We start from the raw sequence: 21,349 nt of genomic DNA on the forward strand, positions 1-21,349 counted from the left end.
ACACACAAGTCTGAGTCTTGGTTAACATCGGAGCAGTAGCTTGTTCTGTCAGAAAGGATGAAATTCACCTTTGCTAGCAAAGCTTAAAGAGTAATTGTCAGGCATGGTGTATACTGTGGAGGATACGAAATTAGTGTATGACAGTCTCGCTATGGAAGAAAGGAAGATTAGACTAATGTGCGGGAATCAACAGTCCAGGACCCCTGCTTGGTTCTTCCTTCTCCCCCACTGAGAGGGTTCCGTGAGCACATTCTCACTCTTCTCTTAGCTTTTTGCATAGCCGTAAAAATCAATATTAGGGATGATGACATGGTCGTAACTTTCTGGTTGTTAAGAATACAGGTAGCTGGGCATGGCGACACACATCTTTAATCCCAGCAAATGGAAGGTAGAGGCAAGTGGATTTCTGTGAGTTCAAGGCCAGCCTGGTGTACAGATGTCCGGAATTATCGAGGGACCCTGTCTAGACCCCAACCCCTGCCTACAAAAACAAACCAAAAAAAAAAAAAAAAAACAAAACAAAACACTAAGTAAATCCATATAGCTTTGGAAAATAATTTTTATAACCACCTATTGATCTTTTGTCAAGAACTTAAAGGGCTCGCCCTGAAGGGTCTGCGTTTTCGGGATTGGAAGATTCTGCTTGCTGCCTTTTCTTGTTTCTCATCTGTCTTATGGGAGATTTTTCTTCTTTGGTTCCAGTTCCTGAATCAGGAGAACTCTGCACCAGTGGATGGGCAGTGCTAGAATTAGTCTGTTCTCTAGAGGGCTATTCCTAGGTTCAAGAATGGGAGAAAAATTATTTTATTGTTTACTGTGCAGTTGGAAAGTAACTGAGAGTTTCAAAACTATCATTAAGTCTTTTCAAATCTCTGTAACCTAAGGGAGAGACTTGCTGAGGCCATGCTCCGGGTGGCGTTGGAGGGACTGTACAAAGTGTAGGCGCTCTGGCCTCTGCTGAGTCCTTGAGATCCAGTGCACCCACCCACACCCGCCCTCCCCAGGTCCCCGAGAACAGCCAGTGTTGTGTCTTTGCGTGTGCTTTGGCTTCCCCAACCTAAGAGCGGCGTTCATCCAGCATCTTGTTCTTCAAGGCTTAATTCAGATGCTGCCCTCTGGCATTTCTCTGTGCTCCATGTAAATGTCTGTTCTCTTTTCTGTTGCATTATTCTTGTAAAGCTGATTAATGAGGATTGTGTCTAAAATCTTCTTTGTTGTGCTGTTCATAAAATGTTCCTAGATATACTTATTCCCCCCCACCCCCAAATTTCATATTTCAATGTTCTGGATTTTTTTTTTTCAGTTACCTCTAAATATTGCCTCTCTTCCCCTCTCCTTCGTGGGCATTCTCTTGCTTTCTGTTTCCATGTTTGTTTGTTTTTCCTAATTCAATAATTGCCACTTCGCTGGGTAATTTTCTCAGATACACTCTTTTGTTTATTAATCCTTTTTTACTTTGTCAAATCTCTGTGTAACCCCTCTATTGAAGTTTTAAAAATTCTATTTATTTATTTTATATGGGTAGGAAGTCTGCATGTAGAGGTCATAGGTCAGCTTGCAAGTGCTCTTGCCTTCTACCGTGTGGGTCATGGGGATGGAACTACGGTCATTAGGCTTGGTAACAAATACCACTGAGTCATCGCCTCAGCCCTGCATTTTAACATTTATAGATGATTTTTTCCAAATCTATCTTCTCATTCTTGCTCTGCCCCCCCCCCGCCCCCAAAAGACACGGATTGCTTTATGACTTTGCATGTCATGCTTGCTCAGGGGCCATTCTGACCTCCGTATCATTGTAATTTGTCCTGCCGAAACAAGCATTGGTCACTAGCTCTCCTTTGATAACACTCTTTTCTCAGGGTGTATTCTTTTCTTTGGGGCTTTGATTATTTGAAACCACCTCTTCTCTTTGTGTGTGTTCATGTGCAGGTGAGCAAATGTGAAAGGGTGTGCATGCACCCGTGTGTGTGCACATGGAGGCAGAGAACAACCCTGGGTAGTCTTGGTTGGTCACCATTGTATCCTCTTGTTTGAGATAAACTCTCTTTTGCCTAGAACCCCCCAAGTTGACTGGCTGCATGAGCCCCAGGCACCCACTTGTTCCTAGATGCCCAGCCCTGGGATTGCAGGTGCCCCCTCGCAGATCTGCTGGGTTTTACCTGGGTTCTGGGAGTGTACCCAGGCTTTCACCACTGGCTGCCCATCTCTTGTATTCCAGTCTGTCTTTCTCCCTCCTTCCCTCCTTCTCTTCTCCCTCCCCCCTCTCTGCTTTCCTCCCTTCCTTTCTTTCATATTCTTTTCTGTCTTCTTCCTAGATAGGGTGTTAGCCTGTACCTTAGGCTATCGTTCAACTCATAGTGGTCCTCCTGCCTCAGGCTCCTGAGTGCTGGAATTATAGGCATAAGTGGCCACACATGGCTGAAACCTTTTACGTCTTCTCTGACCAATTTATTATCATAAGTTCTTTTTCCTTCCAGCTGGTATCATCCTATTATTTGTTGAATTTTTTAACTCTTGTTGATGATGGATCACGTTTTTATGTATCTTGTATTTTACTTGCAAAGTTATCTTCAGTAGAGCATTATTTGTGGGACTCTTTACTGTGTGTCTTCGTCAGTTTCTATCACTATAATAAAATACCATGACCAAAAGCAACTTGGGGAGGGAAGAGTTCACTTCAGGTTTCAGTTCCACACCACAATCCATCATAGAAGGAAGTCGGGGCAGGAATCTGGAGACAAGAATTGACGCAGAAGCTGTGGAGGGGAGCCACTTACTGGCTTGCTCCCGTGGCTTGCTCAGCCTGCTTGCTTGCTTGCTTTTCTTTTTCAGTTACTTCATTTTTTACTATTTCACAGTTGTAGCAAACAAATCAAGGTACACACAAGGTTTATTTCACATTAATATATTAACTGGATTTGTGTGTGTGTGTGTCAGATAAATAGGGAATTCTCTTTAAATAACCATGTCCTCATTTTTTGTGTCCAGACCAGGAACAAGAGCAAATCTTAGTGCATCCAGGGGCTATGAAGCTTACAGAGGGGCAGGTCACAGGTCACATGCTTGGAGGCCCTCATTCCCAGACCACAGGGCCCGATGGGGAGACATATATTCTCTATTGCCCCCTCTTGTAAAGGGAAGAGGAGAGAGGGGAAGTAATTTCCAGAAATGCTAGCAGAGGAGCCGAAGGGCTTCCTCTCTGCCACAGTGGTTTTACCTCTGATGCTACCAAACACTGAGAATTCAGGGTAAAATTCCCAAAGCCTGGAGGTAACCGAGAGAGCAAGTGTGGCAGTGTGCTGAGGCTGGAGCATGGCCAAAGGGGATGAGCCCAAGAGATGGGGTACAAGGGCTGAGGGGGCTAGACTGCAGGGAGGAGCTGCTCAGCGAGGACAGGAGTCATCCTGCACTGCTGAGAGTCCCAGGCAAGGTGAAAGGGAAGCTTGGTAGAGCAGCCTCTCACAGGCCAGGAAGAACTGGGCCCTCCCTCGCCTCCTGGAATCCCAGACGCCCCTCTGTGGGAGGCCCAGGAAAGGGTCATCAGGAAGAGTCAGGGAGGAGGACAGGGTCTGCTGGGTCTTCTTGTCTTCTGGGGGGCCAGGAGGGTGGTAGTGGTGGATGGTGTAGACAGTATGTGGGTTCCCCGGGTTGTAATGGGTGATGGCAGCAGTTTATGTAACCTTGGCCTCAGCTGCAGGAGAGGAGAGGCCACCGGGGCTGCTGACTGGAGGCTTCGTGGGCCCAGGATAATGTGCGGTGGGAGCTGTAAGTATCCCATGGTGTGTGTGGAGAACAGGGTAGCCAGGAGGGCAGGGGTAACATTGTTGTCTGGTGGGGGAAGGACATAGGTCCAGCTGGGCCTGTAAGGACACCTATAGGCTCCATTGAGGATGGCACCTGGAGCATCTGTTGCCAAGCTCAGTGGCACCCCCTGCTGTGAGCCTTCTTAGCCACCTCCTGCTTCAGCCTTCACTGTTTCCGTAATGAAGTTCAAACCAAACACTGCTTGACCTCACAGTCCATCAGATAGAACAGCATCATGAAGGATTGTGTGGCACCCCTCCCCTTAGGCAGAAAGATGACCCAGTACTGGGTAGGGGAGATGGTGTTTTCTCGGTCCCTTTGAAGGCCTCTTGCATGTACTCCATGTTGATGAGTGTAAATTTCACATGATCAGAGGAAATTAGGATGCTCTCAGTGTTTTTGACAGTCACTCCACCGCAGTCTGTCCCACAGAGCTCCCAAGACCCCCCCAGCACCCAGCCTGCTTTCTTAGGGTACCCAGGACCACCTGCCCAGGGGTGGCAAGGCTCACAGTGAGTTGGACACATCAGTCATCAATAAAGAAAATGCACTGCAGTCTTACCCACAGGCCAGTCTGGTGGCAACATTTTTTAATTTGACTTCCAGAATGACTCCAGCTTATGTCAAGTTGACCTAAAACTAGCCAGCACAATTGACCCCTTATCACCCTGACACACAAAAACATCACTATTCAACTAGAACCTTTATTTCTCATTTGTCCCCCAAGATGACATGTTAGCATCACAATATAAAACACTGTGCTTCTGGGCTAGATTTCTTTGGGATTTTGTATTTCTTTTGCAAGATGTCACAGCCTATTGCTAACCTGAGAACTCTCTGCCAATAATTCTCCAGAAGTCGGTTTTCTCCTTCCACCATGTAGGTCCTAGGGGTTAGCTCAGGTTGTCAGGCTGGGCAGCAAGCACTTTTATCCACCAAGCCATCTTGCCCTTCCAAGAACACTTTTTTTTTTCCAGAGACAAGGTCTCACTCTAGCCAGTCTCGTGACCTTCCTGACAGTTGGGATCAGGCAAACACCACCATGCTCAGCTATGGAATAATTTTTGTTAGTTTAGTTTCGTGTGTGTGTGTTTGTTTTGTTTTGTTTTGTTTTTTGAGACAGAGTGTCTCTGTGCAGCCCTGGCTGTCATGGACTTGAGCTGGCCTCACAGAGATCTACCTGCGTCTGCCTCCTGCATGCTGGGATTAAAGGCATGTGCCACTACACTTGGCCCTGGAATAATTTTTTATTACATTTTTAGTTTGAAGATTTTCAGACAGTGTATATTCAGGACAAGTCTCATGTTAGTTTGAGGGAAAGCTGTTAAAACAAGTTTGATCACATTGTGAACCCTGAAGTTGTACTATTTACTGGGGGGAAAAAACAGCCCGTTTTTAGTTGTGGTGTTAACACTCACCTTTAATCCAAGAGCTTTCTGCTGAAATACTGTAAACAGGATTAAATAAAGTCAACCATAAGTGAAGAGGCTGAGCAAGCGACCAGTTGACAGGAAGTGAACATAGGATTATTAAGAAAAAAAAAACAGCGGAGAGGAAGACGCTGTCAAGAGGATGAATGGAGAGCTGCACAGGAAGTAGAGGGGAGACAGTCAGTAAAGGAGGTCTTTAGACAGTGTGGGAGAAGGGAGCATTGCTTCTTGGACCGCCAGCTGAGGAGCAGGGTCAGCTGGGTGCTTTCTCTGCCTCTCTGAGCTAGCAGGCTTTCACCCCAGCCTCTGGCTCCCGAGTCTTTCTTGGTAAAATCGAAGGATTGAGACTTTGATAAAAACAGCAGAAGGCCCTGTGACCACGGATTTTTAAAGGAAAATTTCCCCCTCTCCATTCAGATCTTTTTCATTACCACTTTGTACTCTGAGCTTTTAAATTTCTTTTTCTGATCTGTATTTTCCCTTTGAGGGTCCCATCTCTTTTTCATATGTGTTTGTATTGTTTTGTTAGAAACACGTTCTCACTATGTAGCCTTGCCTGTCCAGGAACTTGCTGTGTAGACACACTGGCCTTGAGCACAGAGCTTTACCCGCTGGTGCCTGCTGAGCTCTGGGATTGAAGGTTTGTCACCACGATCAGTGGGTCCCATCTTTGTATACTGGGCCTCAGCTCCATCTCCCTGTTTCAGGTTACCCCAAATCATATAACTCACCCACTTTGCAGTGTAACTGGAAAGGTCTGGCCTCATTTCTGGTTTCTAGTTTCTCTCTAATTTTTTGCTTCCTGGGGAATCTTCCTTGCAAGCTCAGCTGTATAATTAAAACACTGTTGTTATGTAGCCAGTATTTCATAGGAGAACTTTTGCCTACCTGTCCTTATTGTGACAAGAGGAAACTTGCCTCCTCTCCCAACTCCCTGCTCATTTCCATAGCTGTAGCATCCTGCACGCTGCCTGGCATCTGGTTAATGTAAGGGGCATTCGGTCATAGCTAAGTGATGTGGGAGGTGGCTGCTGAATAGTTCCACTAGAAATTTGTTCTCTCTGCGGGGAGAGCCAGAAATGGGCACTCCCATGTCATTCCTATCAAATAGCCAAGACAGCGGGTGTCCTGTACACTTTAGCACTGGTGAAGGCCGTCAGTTTTCCTGGTTTTCACTCTTACCCTTTATAACTTGAGTCCTTTCCTAAGGATGTGATGATGACATTGGCTTCAGCCAGCTGCTCCCTGGTTTTCCAGCCCCATAAATTGGCAAATTAAAACCACGCCTGAAGAACCGTTTCTTCCCAGTGTCTCTTTCTTTGCTGGCACTAAGAAAGTGCTGATGTTGATTAAACTGACCTTTACAGTGGCTCAGCTAAGAATAGCAACTACTATAACAACTGTTAAGGAGGACATGGTTAGTCCCACAGCCTATTGCTGCCACCAAAGAAACAAGATAATTTTTTACATCTGTGCAAAAGATGCCTGTTCAGCCTTTTGCCATTGGAAGAGTGTTCTCAGCAGTCCCATGCTGACCTTGATTGTTTCTTCTTTGTACCGCTGTGTTTTGTTTGGTGTCTCCTGGAGCTGGTCAGAGTCTGTGTAGCCAGGACTATGTGCGTGGCCCTGTAACAGATCTGTAGATCACCACTGCTTTCTTAAGGTGAAGACCTCTGTGTAAAAGCACTTCTCAAAAATGTGTATGGGGGGTGCTGGAGAGATGACTCAGAGGTTAAGAGCGCTGTGTGCTCTTCCAGAGGTCCTGAGTTCAATTCCAAGCAACCACGTGATGGCTCTCAACCATCTATAATGAAGTCTGATGTCCTCTGCTGGCCTGCTGGCATGCATGCAGGCAGCATGTATACATAATAAATAAATAATCTTTAAAAAAGTGTGTGTGTGTGTGTGTGTGCGCGCGAGCAGTGCTCATTACGGCCAGGAGAAGGTTCTGGAAGTACAGATAGTTGTGAGTCACGTATGGATGATAGGAATTGAACCTTTGTCCTCTAGAGGAACAGCCAGTGCTCTTAACCACAGAGCCATCTCTCTAGTCCCAAAAGCACTTAGTTTTTACGTTTCCTTTTTGATATGCTCTGTTTCTCTTACTTTTTCTTTTTCTTTTCTATGTGGACTTTTGGCTGCCTTTCCTGGACAGGATGGCTGCATTTTTTGTTGTTGTTGTTCTTTCTTTCTTTCTTTTTCTTTTTCCTTTCTTTCTCTTTTTTTTTTTTGAGATTTTATTTTTATTTTATGTATATGGGTTTTGCCTGAGTGTATGTCTGTGCACCATGTGCCTGCAGTGCCTGAGGGAGTTGAGGGTAACTTCAAACATGTCAACCTGGTCTGTCTCCTTGTATTGTCAGGCCCTGGCTCACCTAAGCTCCCTACTTCTCCAGCCATCTCGTAGCCAAGGGAGTTTGCCTGTTTGTGCTGGAACTGTCTTCCCATGCCTTTCCTGTAGTTACAGACTTTCTGATCATCCTCTTCATCCCAAGGGAAGCTTGTGTCCCTCCCAGAATCCTGACCAGGCCATCCTGATTTGGCCTTCCCTCCTCAAAGCTTCATCGCTTTGAAGCTTTCAGGATTTCATTGCTGGTGATTTCATTGCCTTCTGTTAGGCTGCATGCTGTGTGAGGTTTGTGTCCACTCAGTCCTCCTCCCCAACTCAAGGCTGTCAGTAGATGTTGCAGAGAGGAACGAAGGCCTTGCCCGCATCCCATCCCTCTCTGGGATGAACTTGTTCTTCTCTCTGCTGAGTCAGACTGTAGCTTTATGAGGTCAGAAGAGCGGAGTCTCAGGCATGTGGCTGCTCCTGCAGATGAGGCACACTGGTCCTGGCCACTGTCGTTTCCATGAGGTGAACCCTTAGTATTTTGTCAGCTAAGAATGGAAAAATAGCAGTAAGGCATCGCTCACCCAAGGAGGCTGAACGCTTCAGGGCCTGCATGCAGCCGGGCTTGCTGGATTTGCTTCCAAACTTTGTGGCTGTGGACAAGAGGCATGGCCCCTTTGGGGCTCAGTTCCCGTCACTGCTTACTTGTTGTTTCTTTGACGTCTCAGTGAGGACAGTGTAGAAAGCACTTAGAACAGTGCTGGCACCAGTGCTCGCCCCGGCCCTTACACTCTCCCTCAGCTCACCCTGCTTCCTCAGAGAGCTCATTGGGCTGTCGACTCACAGTACCATGTGGTATCCTGCCCTCAGGAGAATCACAGTCCATTCCCCAGTTCACCACCTGGAAAAGGACGTGAGAGGGAGCTTTGCCATTCAGTCCTGGGCCTAGACAGCGTGTGGGTTCAGCGTGTGGGTTCCGTGCTTGAAGGGCCTGGCGGGGAGGCGGGGAGGGGCGCGGAGAGTGCTAGGAATTTCTCATCCAGACCTTTCCATTGTGTGCTCTCTACTTTCTCTTGTATGTGAAGTGCCAGGAGGCCACAGCGGGCTGTCCTGTTTTTATGAATGCCGGGGCAGGACAAAGTGCTGTTTGGATGGTCTTCCATGCCTAGCAATAGTCACGGCTCAGAGAAGAATGACGACAGGAGCAGCCCATCAGTCAACCTCCCAAGGCTGCATTCCTAATAAACCTCAAGCAGGAATGGGCTTTGAACCCAGATCCAACTCACTTTTAGCTACTCTTGGGCTCTGGGTGCTGAGCCACCGAGAGGTCTTTGGACCACCCCCTCCGAGGTGATCTGTGCCTGGGCTGCTGCCAATGGAGCACCGAAGAGCACCAGGCAGCATTCCACACCCTGGCTGCTGGCTTGAGAGGAGTCATGGGCTTTACAAGCTCTTGCATTGGCTCAAGGATGCTGTGTCGCAGGTGGGACGAGGCAGTGAGCTTGATGAAAACTGTAGACAGAGCCTGCACTAAGAGTGCACAAGATCTTCACTTTTATCCTCCAAACCCAACCAAGCAATCAAAAAAGCCTTGAGATCAAAGATGTTACAGATCCTTTTTACTAGCCCTAGGGCCATCAAATCACTTGCCCAAAGTCTTACTCCTCTGACGTGACAGAGCTGAGATGGAATCCGAGCCTGACAGGTAGGTCTCTTTCCTACCGCAGGTCTGGCTGAAGGGGTCTGCTTCTCTTCCAGGCAATTCTCCTTCAGTCTTCCCTGTTAACAGCCTCTGGCCCACCCCCTGGCTTCATTACTGCCTGCCCCCTTCCCTTTCCCATGCTGCAAAGTGGCCTGTGCAGACCGCAGGGAGCCTGCATTTGAGGGGAGCTGGGCAGTCCGGGTTAACGTGGGTTGCGGAACTGGGTCAGGGAGGCCAGGGCAGCTCTGCAGTGCAGGCAGGCAGCAAGGCAGAGTGGGGTCCTGTTTGTAACAGGCCTCTTGCCTCGGAGTGTAGGAGAGGCAAGAGCAAAGCCGACACCGCTAGGTCACGAGGGTGTCACTTGCTTAAATTTCAAGTGTGTTCGCTGCATGCCTCACGTAGGACCAGTTGGCTACCTATGGCTGCTCTGATGGATTTTCCCCAGGGCAGAGGGGTTACTGGATTCATTTGCTAGGCTAGAGGAAACATGGCCTGTCATAAAATGATGTGCCTGCTTTGAACTTGCTTTTGTAAACTAGTGCCGAGACAGTGGCACTACAGGGCTTGGTGAGCTTGGAGACCGAGATGTCCTTAGGAGAGGAGTGGTTTGCTCTGAAGCCAGTGTGGCTGGTTCTGGAGGATGCCTCAGCCCCAGCTCTGTTTTCTCCTCACACAGTGTTTCTGAAGGGGCCTCCAGCTGGGCAGCTAGCTACCTGCTAGATGGCTTTCTTTGCTTTCAGTGGGCTCAGGAAAGCAAGAGCCAAGAACCCTGCAGTACTATGAGGCTCTTATTCACCATCCTTGTCTGTGTTTCCTTCTGAACTTGTTTATCCTGAGGCATAAGAGTCCTTTTCTAAAGATTAACTTTGTTATTATTGTGTATGTGAGTGCAGGCATGACATGGCACAGCACACATACATACAGATGTCAGAGGACAACTTCGGGGGGGCATGCTCTCCTCCCATCATGGATTTGGGGGATCAAACTCAGGTTGTCAGATTTGTGTGACAAGCATTTTTAGGCATTGAGTGGCCTTGCTGGTCTGAATAGAAGACTTTGAAGGACTGCGAAAGCCTGAGGGTGTGTGGTAGAAACTGGCACTGGGGAGGGATTTGGTCTACGCTCTGCCCTTTCTTTGTCTTATCTCTGTAGCTGCAGGTACCTCCTTAGCTGCCTGGCCTCTAGACACAGACACTCACCAGAGTGCTTCGTTGATGCCTGTGGCAGTGTTGGAGCCGGCCGAGTGGCTTAAGTTTCCCCTGGTAGCCGTCTGCTGGGCTGTGCACCGTGGGACAGTAGCTGCAAAGGCAACCCTCCCAGTTGCGTTTCTTTGCCTAAGCAGGGCTTTCCTTCATAATGCTGAGCTTGTTAAAGATAGGAACAATGTTTTCTTTATCTTTGTGTTCCATTTACCCAAGATGGTGCTTGGCACAGACTGATATAGTAAATGAAACGTTGGGAGCCAGATACGGCAGGTGACGTGTGTGAGTTTCATCATACATTTGAAGTTGCTCAAAATATTTATTAGCTGAGGTTGGCTTAAGGTTAGCTAGTATGTGATTCATGTGTGTGTGTGCGTGTGTGTAGAAGCTAATGTGTCTGTGCACACGTGTGCATGTGAAGGCCAGAAGCCAACATTAAGTGTCTGTCTCCGTTTCCCTCCACTTGTTTTTCTGAGATGGCCTCTGGCTGAACCTGGAATCACCAAATCAGCTAGGCTGGCTAACCCGAAAGCCCTAGCTCCTGTCAGATCCTTGGTGTTTTGATACGCCCCTCCCTCACAATGTGCTGTCACACCCAGCTTTGTTATGTGGGTTCTGAGGATTCCGACTTAGGTCCCAATGCTTATACAGCAGGCCCACTGCCAACTGAGCTATCTCCCGTCCCTGCCTCCGCTGAGATGTCCCCTTACCCTGTGTCCTAGCATGGCTTGAGCTCAAAGCAGTCCTCCTGCCTCAGCCTTCTGAGTTTTAGGCTTACATATGTAGCCACGGTGCCTGGTTGGTATTTCAGATCTTAAGCATGAAATATGTTTAAAAAATGTTCACCCCCATCCTTACCCCCCAGTGCAATGACTAGAATCTGTCATAGAATGTAGCACTGTCAAAGTGCTACATTATTACTCGGTGAGCCCCTTATGAAGGTGCCCTGGCAAGGGACATTATGAATCCTGCATCAAGTCAAGACTCTGACTAGGTCATAGGTAAAAGGGATCTAACCCGTTGAATGGCACTAGACCATCTGAGTGGGCTTGCCACCCTTTTTCTAAAGGGTGAAGACTCTGAGAAGGTTTTATGGGTTGTTTGTTTATCTGTTTATTCGGGGGAGGGGTTGTTTTGCTTGTTTGTGACAGGATCTTGTGTAGGCCAGGGCGATCTTAACCTCTGACCCTCCTGGCTCCACCCCAAGTGCCAGGATGACAGGTGCGCGCCACCGTGTGTGGCTTCTGCAGTGGTGAGACCGGGCACATGGTTCCGTGTGTTCTAGGCAAGCACTCTGCCCGCCGAGCTGCCTTCCAGCCTGGGTTTTGCTTTCAGACCAGCGTTTGAATCTTACTGCAAACAGTCTGGGAGGGAGTTTGGAAGGGAGATTGCAGTGACTGACTAGATGGTCGTTCCAGAGTCCTGTTTGCACCCAGTATTCTGGAAATTTTCACAGAAAAGTGATTTCATCTGCTGTTAGCCCCAGAACCATCCCCTTCCTAACAACTGAGTTGGACCCTGCGTATGAAGGCCTTGTCCTAGGACATAGAGTACAGCACCCTTCCCCTGACTTGTCTGAGGGAAGCCTCGCTTTTTACCATGTGGCTGTGTGTGTTATGACCCTTCCCTCATAAAGAAGCCTTTGTTTCTCTCAATTCTGCCATGGTTGGGTGGTTCTTTTTTATCATGTTTCCTTAATGGGATAAATACTGGTGCTGGTTGGGAGACAGACAGACAGATGGCCAGCTGGAAGCGGGTCGGGGACAGACAGATGATGGCCAGGTGGAGGAAGCGGGTGAAAAGGACAGGTGGGTCCAGGCTGTGGTGTAATATGTTCCATTGCTCCTTGATTTTGTAGGATAAGGAAGCCTGTGTGGGCACCAACAATCAGAGCTACACCTGTGACACAGGACACTGCTGTGGACAGTCTCAGTGCTGCAACTACTACTATGAACTCTGGTGTAAGTCCTTGCCCAGGGGGTTCTTGGCGTCCCAGGGTCCCGGCTACTGCCTCTGCTCCTTGGGAAACCGCGGGCTGGCCAGCCTTTTCTGATTCTCTTGGGGACAGTGTTGGTGAGTAGAATCTGGTTCCTGGTTCCAGACGTGATTCCTTTCTAGAGGAGGAGGGCTTGGGCCCCCCCTGGGCACGGTGGGCTGAGGACTGGGGAATGCAGCCTGCGCCTCTCTGGGGGTCCTTAGGCAGGGCTTCCACCTGACACACTTTGTACCTTGATCTTCTTAGAACTCAGACAGGACAGAGTGGGAGGATGGTGTCCTTAGGGCAGAGCAGTCCCAGGTGAACAGACAGAGTGGGAGGATGGTGTCCTTAGGGCAGAGCAGTCCCAGGTGAACGACGCTGCAGGAGTTCCCACAGCCGTTTCTCAGAAGAAGCAACGGGGCCGTTCCCCAGAGGATTCCCATCCCTTACCTGTACCTCTGCATAAACGCAGATGTGGGACTGACCTGTCAGCCCATGCATGTCCTTCCCCTTTCCCTTTCTCTCTCTGCACCCAGTCCTCTCAGTCAGAGAACAACTAGAGGAAACACAGATTAAAACCACAAGAAGTGTGTTTTTCAGCACTTGGGAGGCAGAGGTAGCTGAATTTAGAGCTCATGACCAGCCTGGGCTACATCACAATTTCCAGGCCAACTATATGCAGAGAACGGGTCTTAAACAAACAAAAACCAAAAGAAAAAAAAAAGGTTGACCTGGAAAGGAAATTGGACTCCTGGCTGGGAAGTCTCTCTTTGTGTGAAATGCAGTGGTCTTTTAAAGCCAGCATAGGTGGGCCCTTTGAACAGGACCTCTTCCTCACCCTCACCCTTCCAGGACTGAGGCCACCGACCTACAGGCATTCATTGCAGAAAAGGACAGGGCTTCGAGATCCATGCTTATAAGCAATGGCGAAAGGATGGGGTGGGGCTGAGAAACTGTCTAAAGAACACCAAGTCCGAGCAGGTGGACTCACTGGGTTTAAATGTCTTAAAATGCAGATAACCACAGGCTTCAAATTCTGCCTCCCACCCCTTGTCAAAACAAAAGGCGAAGTCTTGGGCTGCCAAAAAACCACAGAGCTCCAGCTTGTTTTTCTGGGGCCCAGCCCAGCCGGCATAACTTATGGAAAGAAATGGAGTTGCTGATGGCCCCATCTCGGATTGACAGAGCCTCCTGGGCTGGGGGTGGGGGGGAGGGGAGGAGACTCAGTAGCCACCAGAATTGGGTTGCCAAAGTCAGTGCCAAGAGGTGGGCCAGTGGCAAGGACTAGGGAAGCAAATGGCAGGGAGATTGTCTGAGGAGAGGGGCTCTGTCTCTCTACCTTCCAGTCACAGTCAGCTAGAGAAGGGAGGAGGCTCAACAGAGCGCACACTCCTTTGTACACATCTCAAGGCTCTCTAAGTTCTGGAGGGAAAGGGACCACAGAAGGAGACATTTCGCAGGCTGTGCCCAGCGGTGGCTTCTTGGGCAGGAGATGCCCAGTGCATGCTTTTCTGTCCCTCTCAGAAAACCCCTTGCTCTTATTTGGGGGCCTAGTCTTTGTAAGAAGTATGTAGGAGGAGGCTTGAGGGTTGGAATGAGCTGTGAAGTTCTTAGCAAAACTGTACTTGCTGTTTTGTATTTTTTTCTTTTGGTTTGTTTGTTTGTTTAAGACCCGTTCTCTGCATATAGTTGGCCTGGAAATTGTGATGTAGCCCAGGCTGGTCATGAGCTCTAAATTCAGCTACCTCTGCCTCCCAAGTGCTGAAAATACACTTCTTGTGGTTTTAATCTGTGTTGCCTCTTACTGCCTTTCGGTGTCGCCAGGCATGCCAGAGTATGTCTTTGAGTCGGTTTCCCACCTCCTGCTCCCCTTTCTGTGGGAGAGGAAGAAACGAGCAGGAATCATTGGCAGGGCCAGACCAGGTACCTCTTCGTTTCACAAGGAAGGCCTGGGGGAATGCCGTTCCCACCAGCCCTTCAGCCTAAATTTACCTGTGTCCCAAAGACTGACGTATGCACCTTCTGTAGACCCGCAGGCACGCGCTGACCTTGAGTTCTGTCCAGCTGGTTTTCAGTGTGCTGTAATCTGAACCAGTCCTTGGGCTGTGCGAGGTGAGAGCTCACACTCCTGTTTTACCAGCGCAGCAGCTGAGACCCCAGAAACCTGCATTGGTGCTTGGATTAAGTCTTCTGCCAGGCATTTAGCAACCCGATTTCCAGGGGCCTGAGACCTCAGTCCCTTAGCAGAGGTTTGTTTACACACGGATTGTCAGGCCCTGTTCCATTCAGGTCTGAGCTAGACCTGAGAGTTTGCAGTTCTAGAAAGCTCTTAATTGATGCCATGGCCTCTTGTGTTCCAGAAATGGCATGAGGGAATAATTCTTATTGTGTTTTGTTTTTTTTGGGGGAAGGGGATGGGGTGGGCAGGGTTCCTCTGTGTAGCCTTGGCTATTTTGAACTAGCTTTGTAGACCAAGCTGGCCTCGAACTCGTAGAGATTTGCCTGTCTCTGCCTCCCCAAGTGATGGGATTACAGGCGTGCGCCACCATGCCCAGAATGAGGGCATAATTCTTGCACTGGGAGGTGATCAAGCAGAGAGGAGATGGCAGTGTGAGCTGGCAGCACAGAAGTGTGGAGTCCATGAGCCACAGCTGCTGGGTCTTGTTCAGAAGGAATTTGCTTTGGCCAGACAAGATCTGGGCGCTGTGAAGGGAAAGGTGGCCTGTGAAGTGGGCGGTAAGGGTAGATGGGGTTTATACACGAACAGGAGACTGCTGTCAGCCAGGGCATCAAGAAATCTGTTGTTTGTGGCCAGAAGTGGTGGAAGTGCCCTCACTCCCCGCTTCTGGGGCTCCAAGGGCTGGAAGGAAGAGGGGCACCCATCCTTAGTGTCTCAAAAGGCTTCTACACATGTTTAATTTCCCTGAAACAGGTCGAGTGAGGAGACCCCAGAAATTCAGGTGTGCCCTCAAAGCCAAAAAGCCTGACGCCAGGGTTCCCAGTTCTTGTCTGAGGCTCATTTCCATTCTATGGACCACATTTTCCTGGGAGAAGTCAAAGTTGGATTTTCTGTCCCTGAGCTAATTCGGAGGAATTTTACTCAAGAATCAGGTTTCCCTGATGTGAGTTTCAGCTGAAAGAAAAGGCGGTGGGACTTCCCGAGATGACGTCAAAGAGACTATTAGCCAATCCACTTAATGCCAACCCTCTAATACCTACTCACTTTGTGTCTTTAATTACTATATGAGAAGCTGACTGTATTTGTGGGGCACTATATGATGATGTTACGGTTTTTAGCTCTTGAGCACACTGACTGGCAGGGAACCTCCTTCTAAGCCCTTGTTGAAGCACAGCTCTCGAATGGTCCAGGCCCCAGGATACTGGCAGGATGGTCAGAGCAGGGCAGCTCATATCAGCGGACACAGCACCTTGTTCACGGCAGGGGCTCAATAAATAGGAGTGGCCTGTTTTTTCCACAGAATTTTGCCAAGAACAGAACCTAGAGGCAGACTTTGGACTTGATCCTAACCCATGTTTTTTATGGAGTAGTTTTAGAGGAGGGTCAAAGAGGATTTCAAGAATCCATCCCATCTGTGCTCATGCCTGTAAGAGCAACAGCTGTACTAGTACGCCGGAGACTGCACAGTCCACAGGCATGGCTGGGAGGGCGTGTGTTCTCCCCATTTTACACACAAGGGGAATAGGAACAAAATCTCCAAGGTTGTAGGTTATTGAAAACTGAGGTTTGAACCTGAGCAGCTGTGGTCACCCTACAGGACAGTTGCCTTATAGTTTGGATGACGTCAAAAGCCTGTGGAAATCTTCATCTCCCAAATTCAGAGCTTTTGAACAGCACCAGGGCAGGAGTCCCTGATGAGAGCCGTCAGAGCCAAGGGAGCGACCCTGTCACGTGAGAGGAAGGGAGCTAGCTCACTACAGTATCTCTGGCTCCCTGGCACAGAATTTCCTGCCATCTGAGGAGTGGTGCTTTCCCAAGGCTGTCGTGACCTCTAGGGCCCATGACTCAGTTCCTACATGGGACTGTGATTGTTTTTAAAACCCTGTTTTCTGTTTAGCTTAGCATGACAAATGCTCCGCACTGCAAGATCATAACTTGGGCAGGACTGAGAGTAGAGAATTGCCAAAAAATTTGAGGCTAGTCACAGTTATATAGCAACACCCTGTCTGAAAAAAAAACAAAACAAAACAAAATAAAACAACAACAACAAACAATAAAACCTATGTCTTTGTTTCTTAAATCTAGCTAAAATATTAAAATTTAGTCTAACCCAACTGGGACTAATCTAATATCCCATCCCTGTCTACAGTCAGTTTACAGCCTTTGCTAGCATGATTCCTGGGACAGCCCAGTGTGTAAGGGCCACAACAGCCTGCCTTCCCACCATTTCTCTGTCCCTAGACGGACTCCCAGTGTGCTGCAAGACGCTGTGTTTTTCCTTGCTCTGATCTGCACACAGACTCCTCCTGTGGTCTTAGGTTAGAGACTAAGAGGTGGTTTACCCAGTTTGAGACAAACTGGCCACCACACAGCCTCTGCGTGGTGGAGTTAGTTTCCCTCCTCCTAATGTCAAGAGGGAGAATGCGGGCCAGGGCTGCCAGTGTGACTCGCTGGCCAGCCTGGTCCAGCATCACAAGGAAAAGGAACGAAAGAGAAGGGGAAGTCGGTGTATGCTTCACCAAAGGTCTGCGTTTCATTCACTGCTTCCCCTGCTAGCCTTTTGGTCTTCCTAGTTTTTTCATTTTGTGTTTTTTGAAAAAAGAAAGCGCTTCCAATGCTCCATCAGTTAAGTGGACCTCAGCCTTGTTCTAGATCAAGAATCCCTTTAAGATTCCTCATGAAGTTGATGAGATGGCTCGGCTGTTAAACTGCTGATCCCAGACTACCGTGGTGGAAGTAAAGAACCAGCTCCACGACGTTGTCCTCTGACCTTCATACATGTACTGTGTGTGAGCACAGAATGTAATACAATTTTTTAGAAACAATTCTTGGTAAATACTTAAATCTCATATAGAAAACCCTGTAAGCACACTGTGGCAATCAGAGCAGGCTAGGTTTTGCTGTAGGAACAAACATGTCCAAGAATTTGGTTTTGTTTTTTTTCAGACAAGGTTTCTCTGTGTAGCCCTGGCTGTCCTAGAACTTGTTCTGTAGACCAGGCTGGCCTCCAACTCACAGAGATCTGCCTGCCTCTGCCTGTACAAGATTCTTTTTAAATTTATTTATTTTATGTATGAGTGTTCTGTGTTCATGCACACCAGAAGAGGGCACCAGATCTCACTGTAGATGGTTGTGAGCCACCATGTGATTGCTGGGAATTGAACTCAGGACCTCTGGAAGAGTAGCCAGTGCTCTTAACCTCTGAGCCATCTCTCCAGCCCCGCATATCTAAGATTCTAGTGACCAAACCCAGCAATTTTTGTTTGTTTGTTTGTTTTCTCACTCTTACTGTGTGTCCGTCGAAGGTGGAGTAGGGGCTTTGATCCCACTTGAGCATGTCTCAGAGCCTGGGCCAGAGTCTCAGAGTCTGGAATGCCAGTGCCAAACGATGGAAAGTTTTACACAAACATTCTCGTCTCTAAATAACATGCCGCTTTAATTTCTGTCAGTAGATAGGATTTGTCTCATAACTTCCCCCAAGCACGCAGAGCAGGAAGGTTGGGCCTGCCTGTGCACCCAAAGGGAGAGAATCAGGAAAAGCGGTGCAGGGGAGTTTTGTTTGTTGAGACAGTGTTTCCCTACATAGCACAGGTTGGCCCTGAGACTGGGGCCCTTGCCTCCATCCTGCAGGCATGCCTCACTACACCTGGCCAGGTTTTCTTTCCTTCACCGTTAAGCTTAATGCAAATGTTGTAAAAGCTGAGACTAATGCCTTGGATCATGTATAGCACAGAAAATGTCGAGAACGAGGAATACTGGGGAAGTGACTGAAGTAAAAATAACATTACATGCTAACGTTATTTTCTAGAGAGGGAATGGATGCACTTTTAATGCTGAGCTGTGAGGTGGGGTGGGAATTGGGGAGCAGAGAGCTTTGCAGTCGTGAGCTTAGTCAGCATCTTTGAGGTACCAGGTTCAGTCCCCAGGGAGAAATGATGAGGTTGCTCGGCAGCTGAGAGCATTTGCTACTCTTGGCAGTGACTAGAGTTCAGGTCACAGCTGTAACTCCAGCTCCAGGCAACCCAGTGTCCTCTTCTGGGTCAGTGAGGTGGCCTAGCAGGTAAAGGCACAGGCCTTCAAGGCTGACAGCCTAGACCTGACACCCAAACTTGTTCTCTGACCCCCACGAGCCATGAACATGCCTGCACACTCGCACACACACACACACACACACAGTCTATATGTCTATATCGGTATAATAATATAAAAACACAAATGCAATGTGGAGACAGTTCAGCCGACTTGTGCTACATGAGACCCTGTCTCAAAACAAAAACAGTGACAGTAAACCAGACAGTGAACAAAAATATCTCCTCCCATTCCCATGACCGCTTGTCTTAAAATTATTTATCAGATGAATTTTTGAGGAAAAAAAACAAAAACCCTCTTTTTACTATAGAGACATATATGTATACCCTGGGAAAATTAGGGGAAAAAAAAAAAAAAACAAACCAGGACCTGAGAACCAGTGCATTTCACCAATAGTGGCTTCCAGATGCCCACCCCCACTAGCTTACTTTAAAAAAATTTTTTTTGGCCTATATTTTATTTATTCGTCTTCTGGGTTTGTGGTGCTGGGATCTAGAAGCCACCTTGCCCACACTAAGCAGGCACTCTACCGCTAAACTATACCCCAGTCCCCACCTGGCCGACTTTAGGAAAGATTTTGCTCTTGTTAGTTCTAATTATGTGTGGTTATGGGCACATGAGTGTGGGCCATGGGGTTGGAGCTGTGGGATCACATGCTATGTGGGTCCTGGGAACTGCGTGCTGAGTTCTGAGACAGGGTCTCAACAGGTGACCCTGGCTGGTTGGAACCCCCCACGGAGCCCAGACTAGTCTTCAGCTCCCGGTCTGTCTCTGGCTTTGTCAGGGCTGGTGAGGTGGCACAGTACAAGCACTCGCCCTGCAAGCCTGAAGACTTGCTCCATCCCTGGAACCGTAGGGTGGAAGGGGATCCCTGACCTCTCTGACCTCTTGCCACAGATCTATGGCATGCACACCTCTGCCTTATACACACATTATACACACATATGGATATTTAAAATTTGTTTGAGAATTTATGAGTGTGTATATAATGTGTTTTAATCAAATGCACCCTACACATTACTTTTTAAAAATAAATTTATCATTAAAAAAAAAAAGCCAGCTGAGAGGTGATGGCACACACCTATAATCCCAGCGCTCAGGGGACAGAGGAATGTAGATCTCTTGTTCAAGGCCAGCCTAGTCTACAGAGCAAGTTCTAAAATAGCCAGGGCTACATAGAGAAATCCTATCTTGAAAAACCAAAAACTGAACAAAAGAAAAGAAAAAGCCAGTAAAAGTAAAACTAGTCACTGGTAACTTTTAAGTTGATTTTTTTCTAGTTTCATAACTTAAAAGAATAAAATAATTGAAAAAAGCTTAAATTTCTCGTAATGCCATCTCTTTTAGAAATGGCATTATTTGGGACTGGAGAGATAGCTCAGTGGTTAAGGGCGCTTGTTGCTCATGTGGAAAACACGGGCTCAGTTCCTTTCCCAACACCTGTATGGATTTTCACGATCATCCCTCTGCAACCCTAGTTCCGGGAGAGCCTACATCCTCTGAACAGCAGGGCAGCAGGCACAAGCATACACACATGTTTAAAGCCGTTACTCCTGTGTTTTTCCTTCAGGCTTTCTTCCATACGTATCTATACATGTTTAAGCAAAACTGGAACATTAACTTTTCAAGGTGCTTAAAAGCCTTCTCTGTCTACATTTCAGATTTGAGGTGTTCAGAGAGAGTGGGAAATAGAGGGTGGGGGTTGAGGAAGAGGCGGAGGCTGCCAGCGGTCCTCTGCCTGCACAGCTGAAGGGGTGGGGAGCAGATTGTCCAGGCAGCGGAGATGGAATTGTACCGGATTATAGAGGGGCAGGAAGTCATTTACACTCTCTAGGGAAGAGCGGGGCCTGAGGCAATTAAAACTTTTCCATCTCTCTGCTTAATGATTGTAGTTCACAAAGGCGCACTCGTAAGGAAAAGCCCTCTTCTCGTCCCTGGTCGGAAGAACCATAAGAATACATTTTGTTCACGATCTCTCATTACTGCCCTCCACATGCAAACCACAGAGCCAGCCGGGGTGCTGCCGTGGTGGCCTCCTCACCTGGCCACTCCCTTCCTTCTCTCCCAAGCATCTTCCATTTTGCGTGTGTGGCTTGACATAGAGTGACAGGCCCGGCTGTCCGCGCCAGCCTCAGGGCACTGTGTAGACCTTGTCTAAGAGCCGCCGTCCACCTCACTGGTCCTCACTGGGTGTGTGCCTCTCTGTCTTGCCTCCCCAACCCCCAGGGTTCTGGCTGGTGTGGACCATCATCATCATCCTGAGCTGCTGCTGCGTCTGCCACCACCGCCGAGCCAAGCACCGCCTTCAGGCCCAGCAGCGGCAGCATGAGATCAACCTGATCGCTTACCGGGAAGCCCACAATTACTCAGCGCTGCCATTTTACTTCAGTATGTACATCACAGGTCACGCTCAGGCGCCTAGTCACACAAAGCCCAGACCCAAACGCTTCCCAGTGGCCAGGACCCCGGTGAGGGGTGCCCTGTCATTGCCCCACCTGGGTCTGTCACGTAGAGGGTCACACAAGTGGCTCAGGCTACAGTTGTGCTTCCCAAGCCTCAGGGTCATTCCCAAGCTCACAGCAGCCAGGTCTCTGCTCCTTTAACAGGCTCATATATATTCACACACATATATG

General features: G+C 48.3%; 1 protein-coding gene across 7 annotated transcripts in view; it reads left to right on the forward strand.

Annotated features, from left to right (window-relative positions):
• Wbp1l (WW domain binding protein 1 like) overlaps window positions 1-21,349 on the forward strand; it is a 63,146-nt gene that overhangs the window by 36,906 nt on the left and 4,891 nt on the right. For 3 of the 7 annotated variants that reach the window (XM_021650433.2, XM_060390644.1, XM_060390643.1), the window contains exons 2-3: window positions 12,329-12,431; window positions 20,943-21,104. In XM_021650433.2, coding sequence (XP_021506108.1) covers window positions 12,329-12,431; window positions 20,943-21,104 — 265 coding nt within the window. Of the gene's footprint in view, window positions 1-12,157; window positions 12,279-12,328; window positions 12,544-20,942; window positions 21,105-21,349 lie in introns of those variants that run through there. The other 4 variants (XM_060390649.1, XM_060390645.1, XM_060390646.1 and 1 more) reach the window with 2 other exon arrangements.

The sequence above is a fragment of the Meriones unguiculatus genome, chromosome 1 (genome assembly GCF_030254825.1).
Source record: "Meriones unguiculatus strain TT.TT164.6M chromosome 1, Bangor_MerUng_6.1, whole genome shotgun sequence".
Lineage (NCBI taxonomy): Eukaryota > Metazoa > Chordata > Mammalia > Rodentia > Muridae > Meriones > Meriones unguiculatus.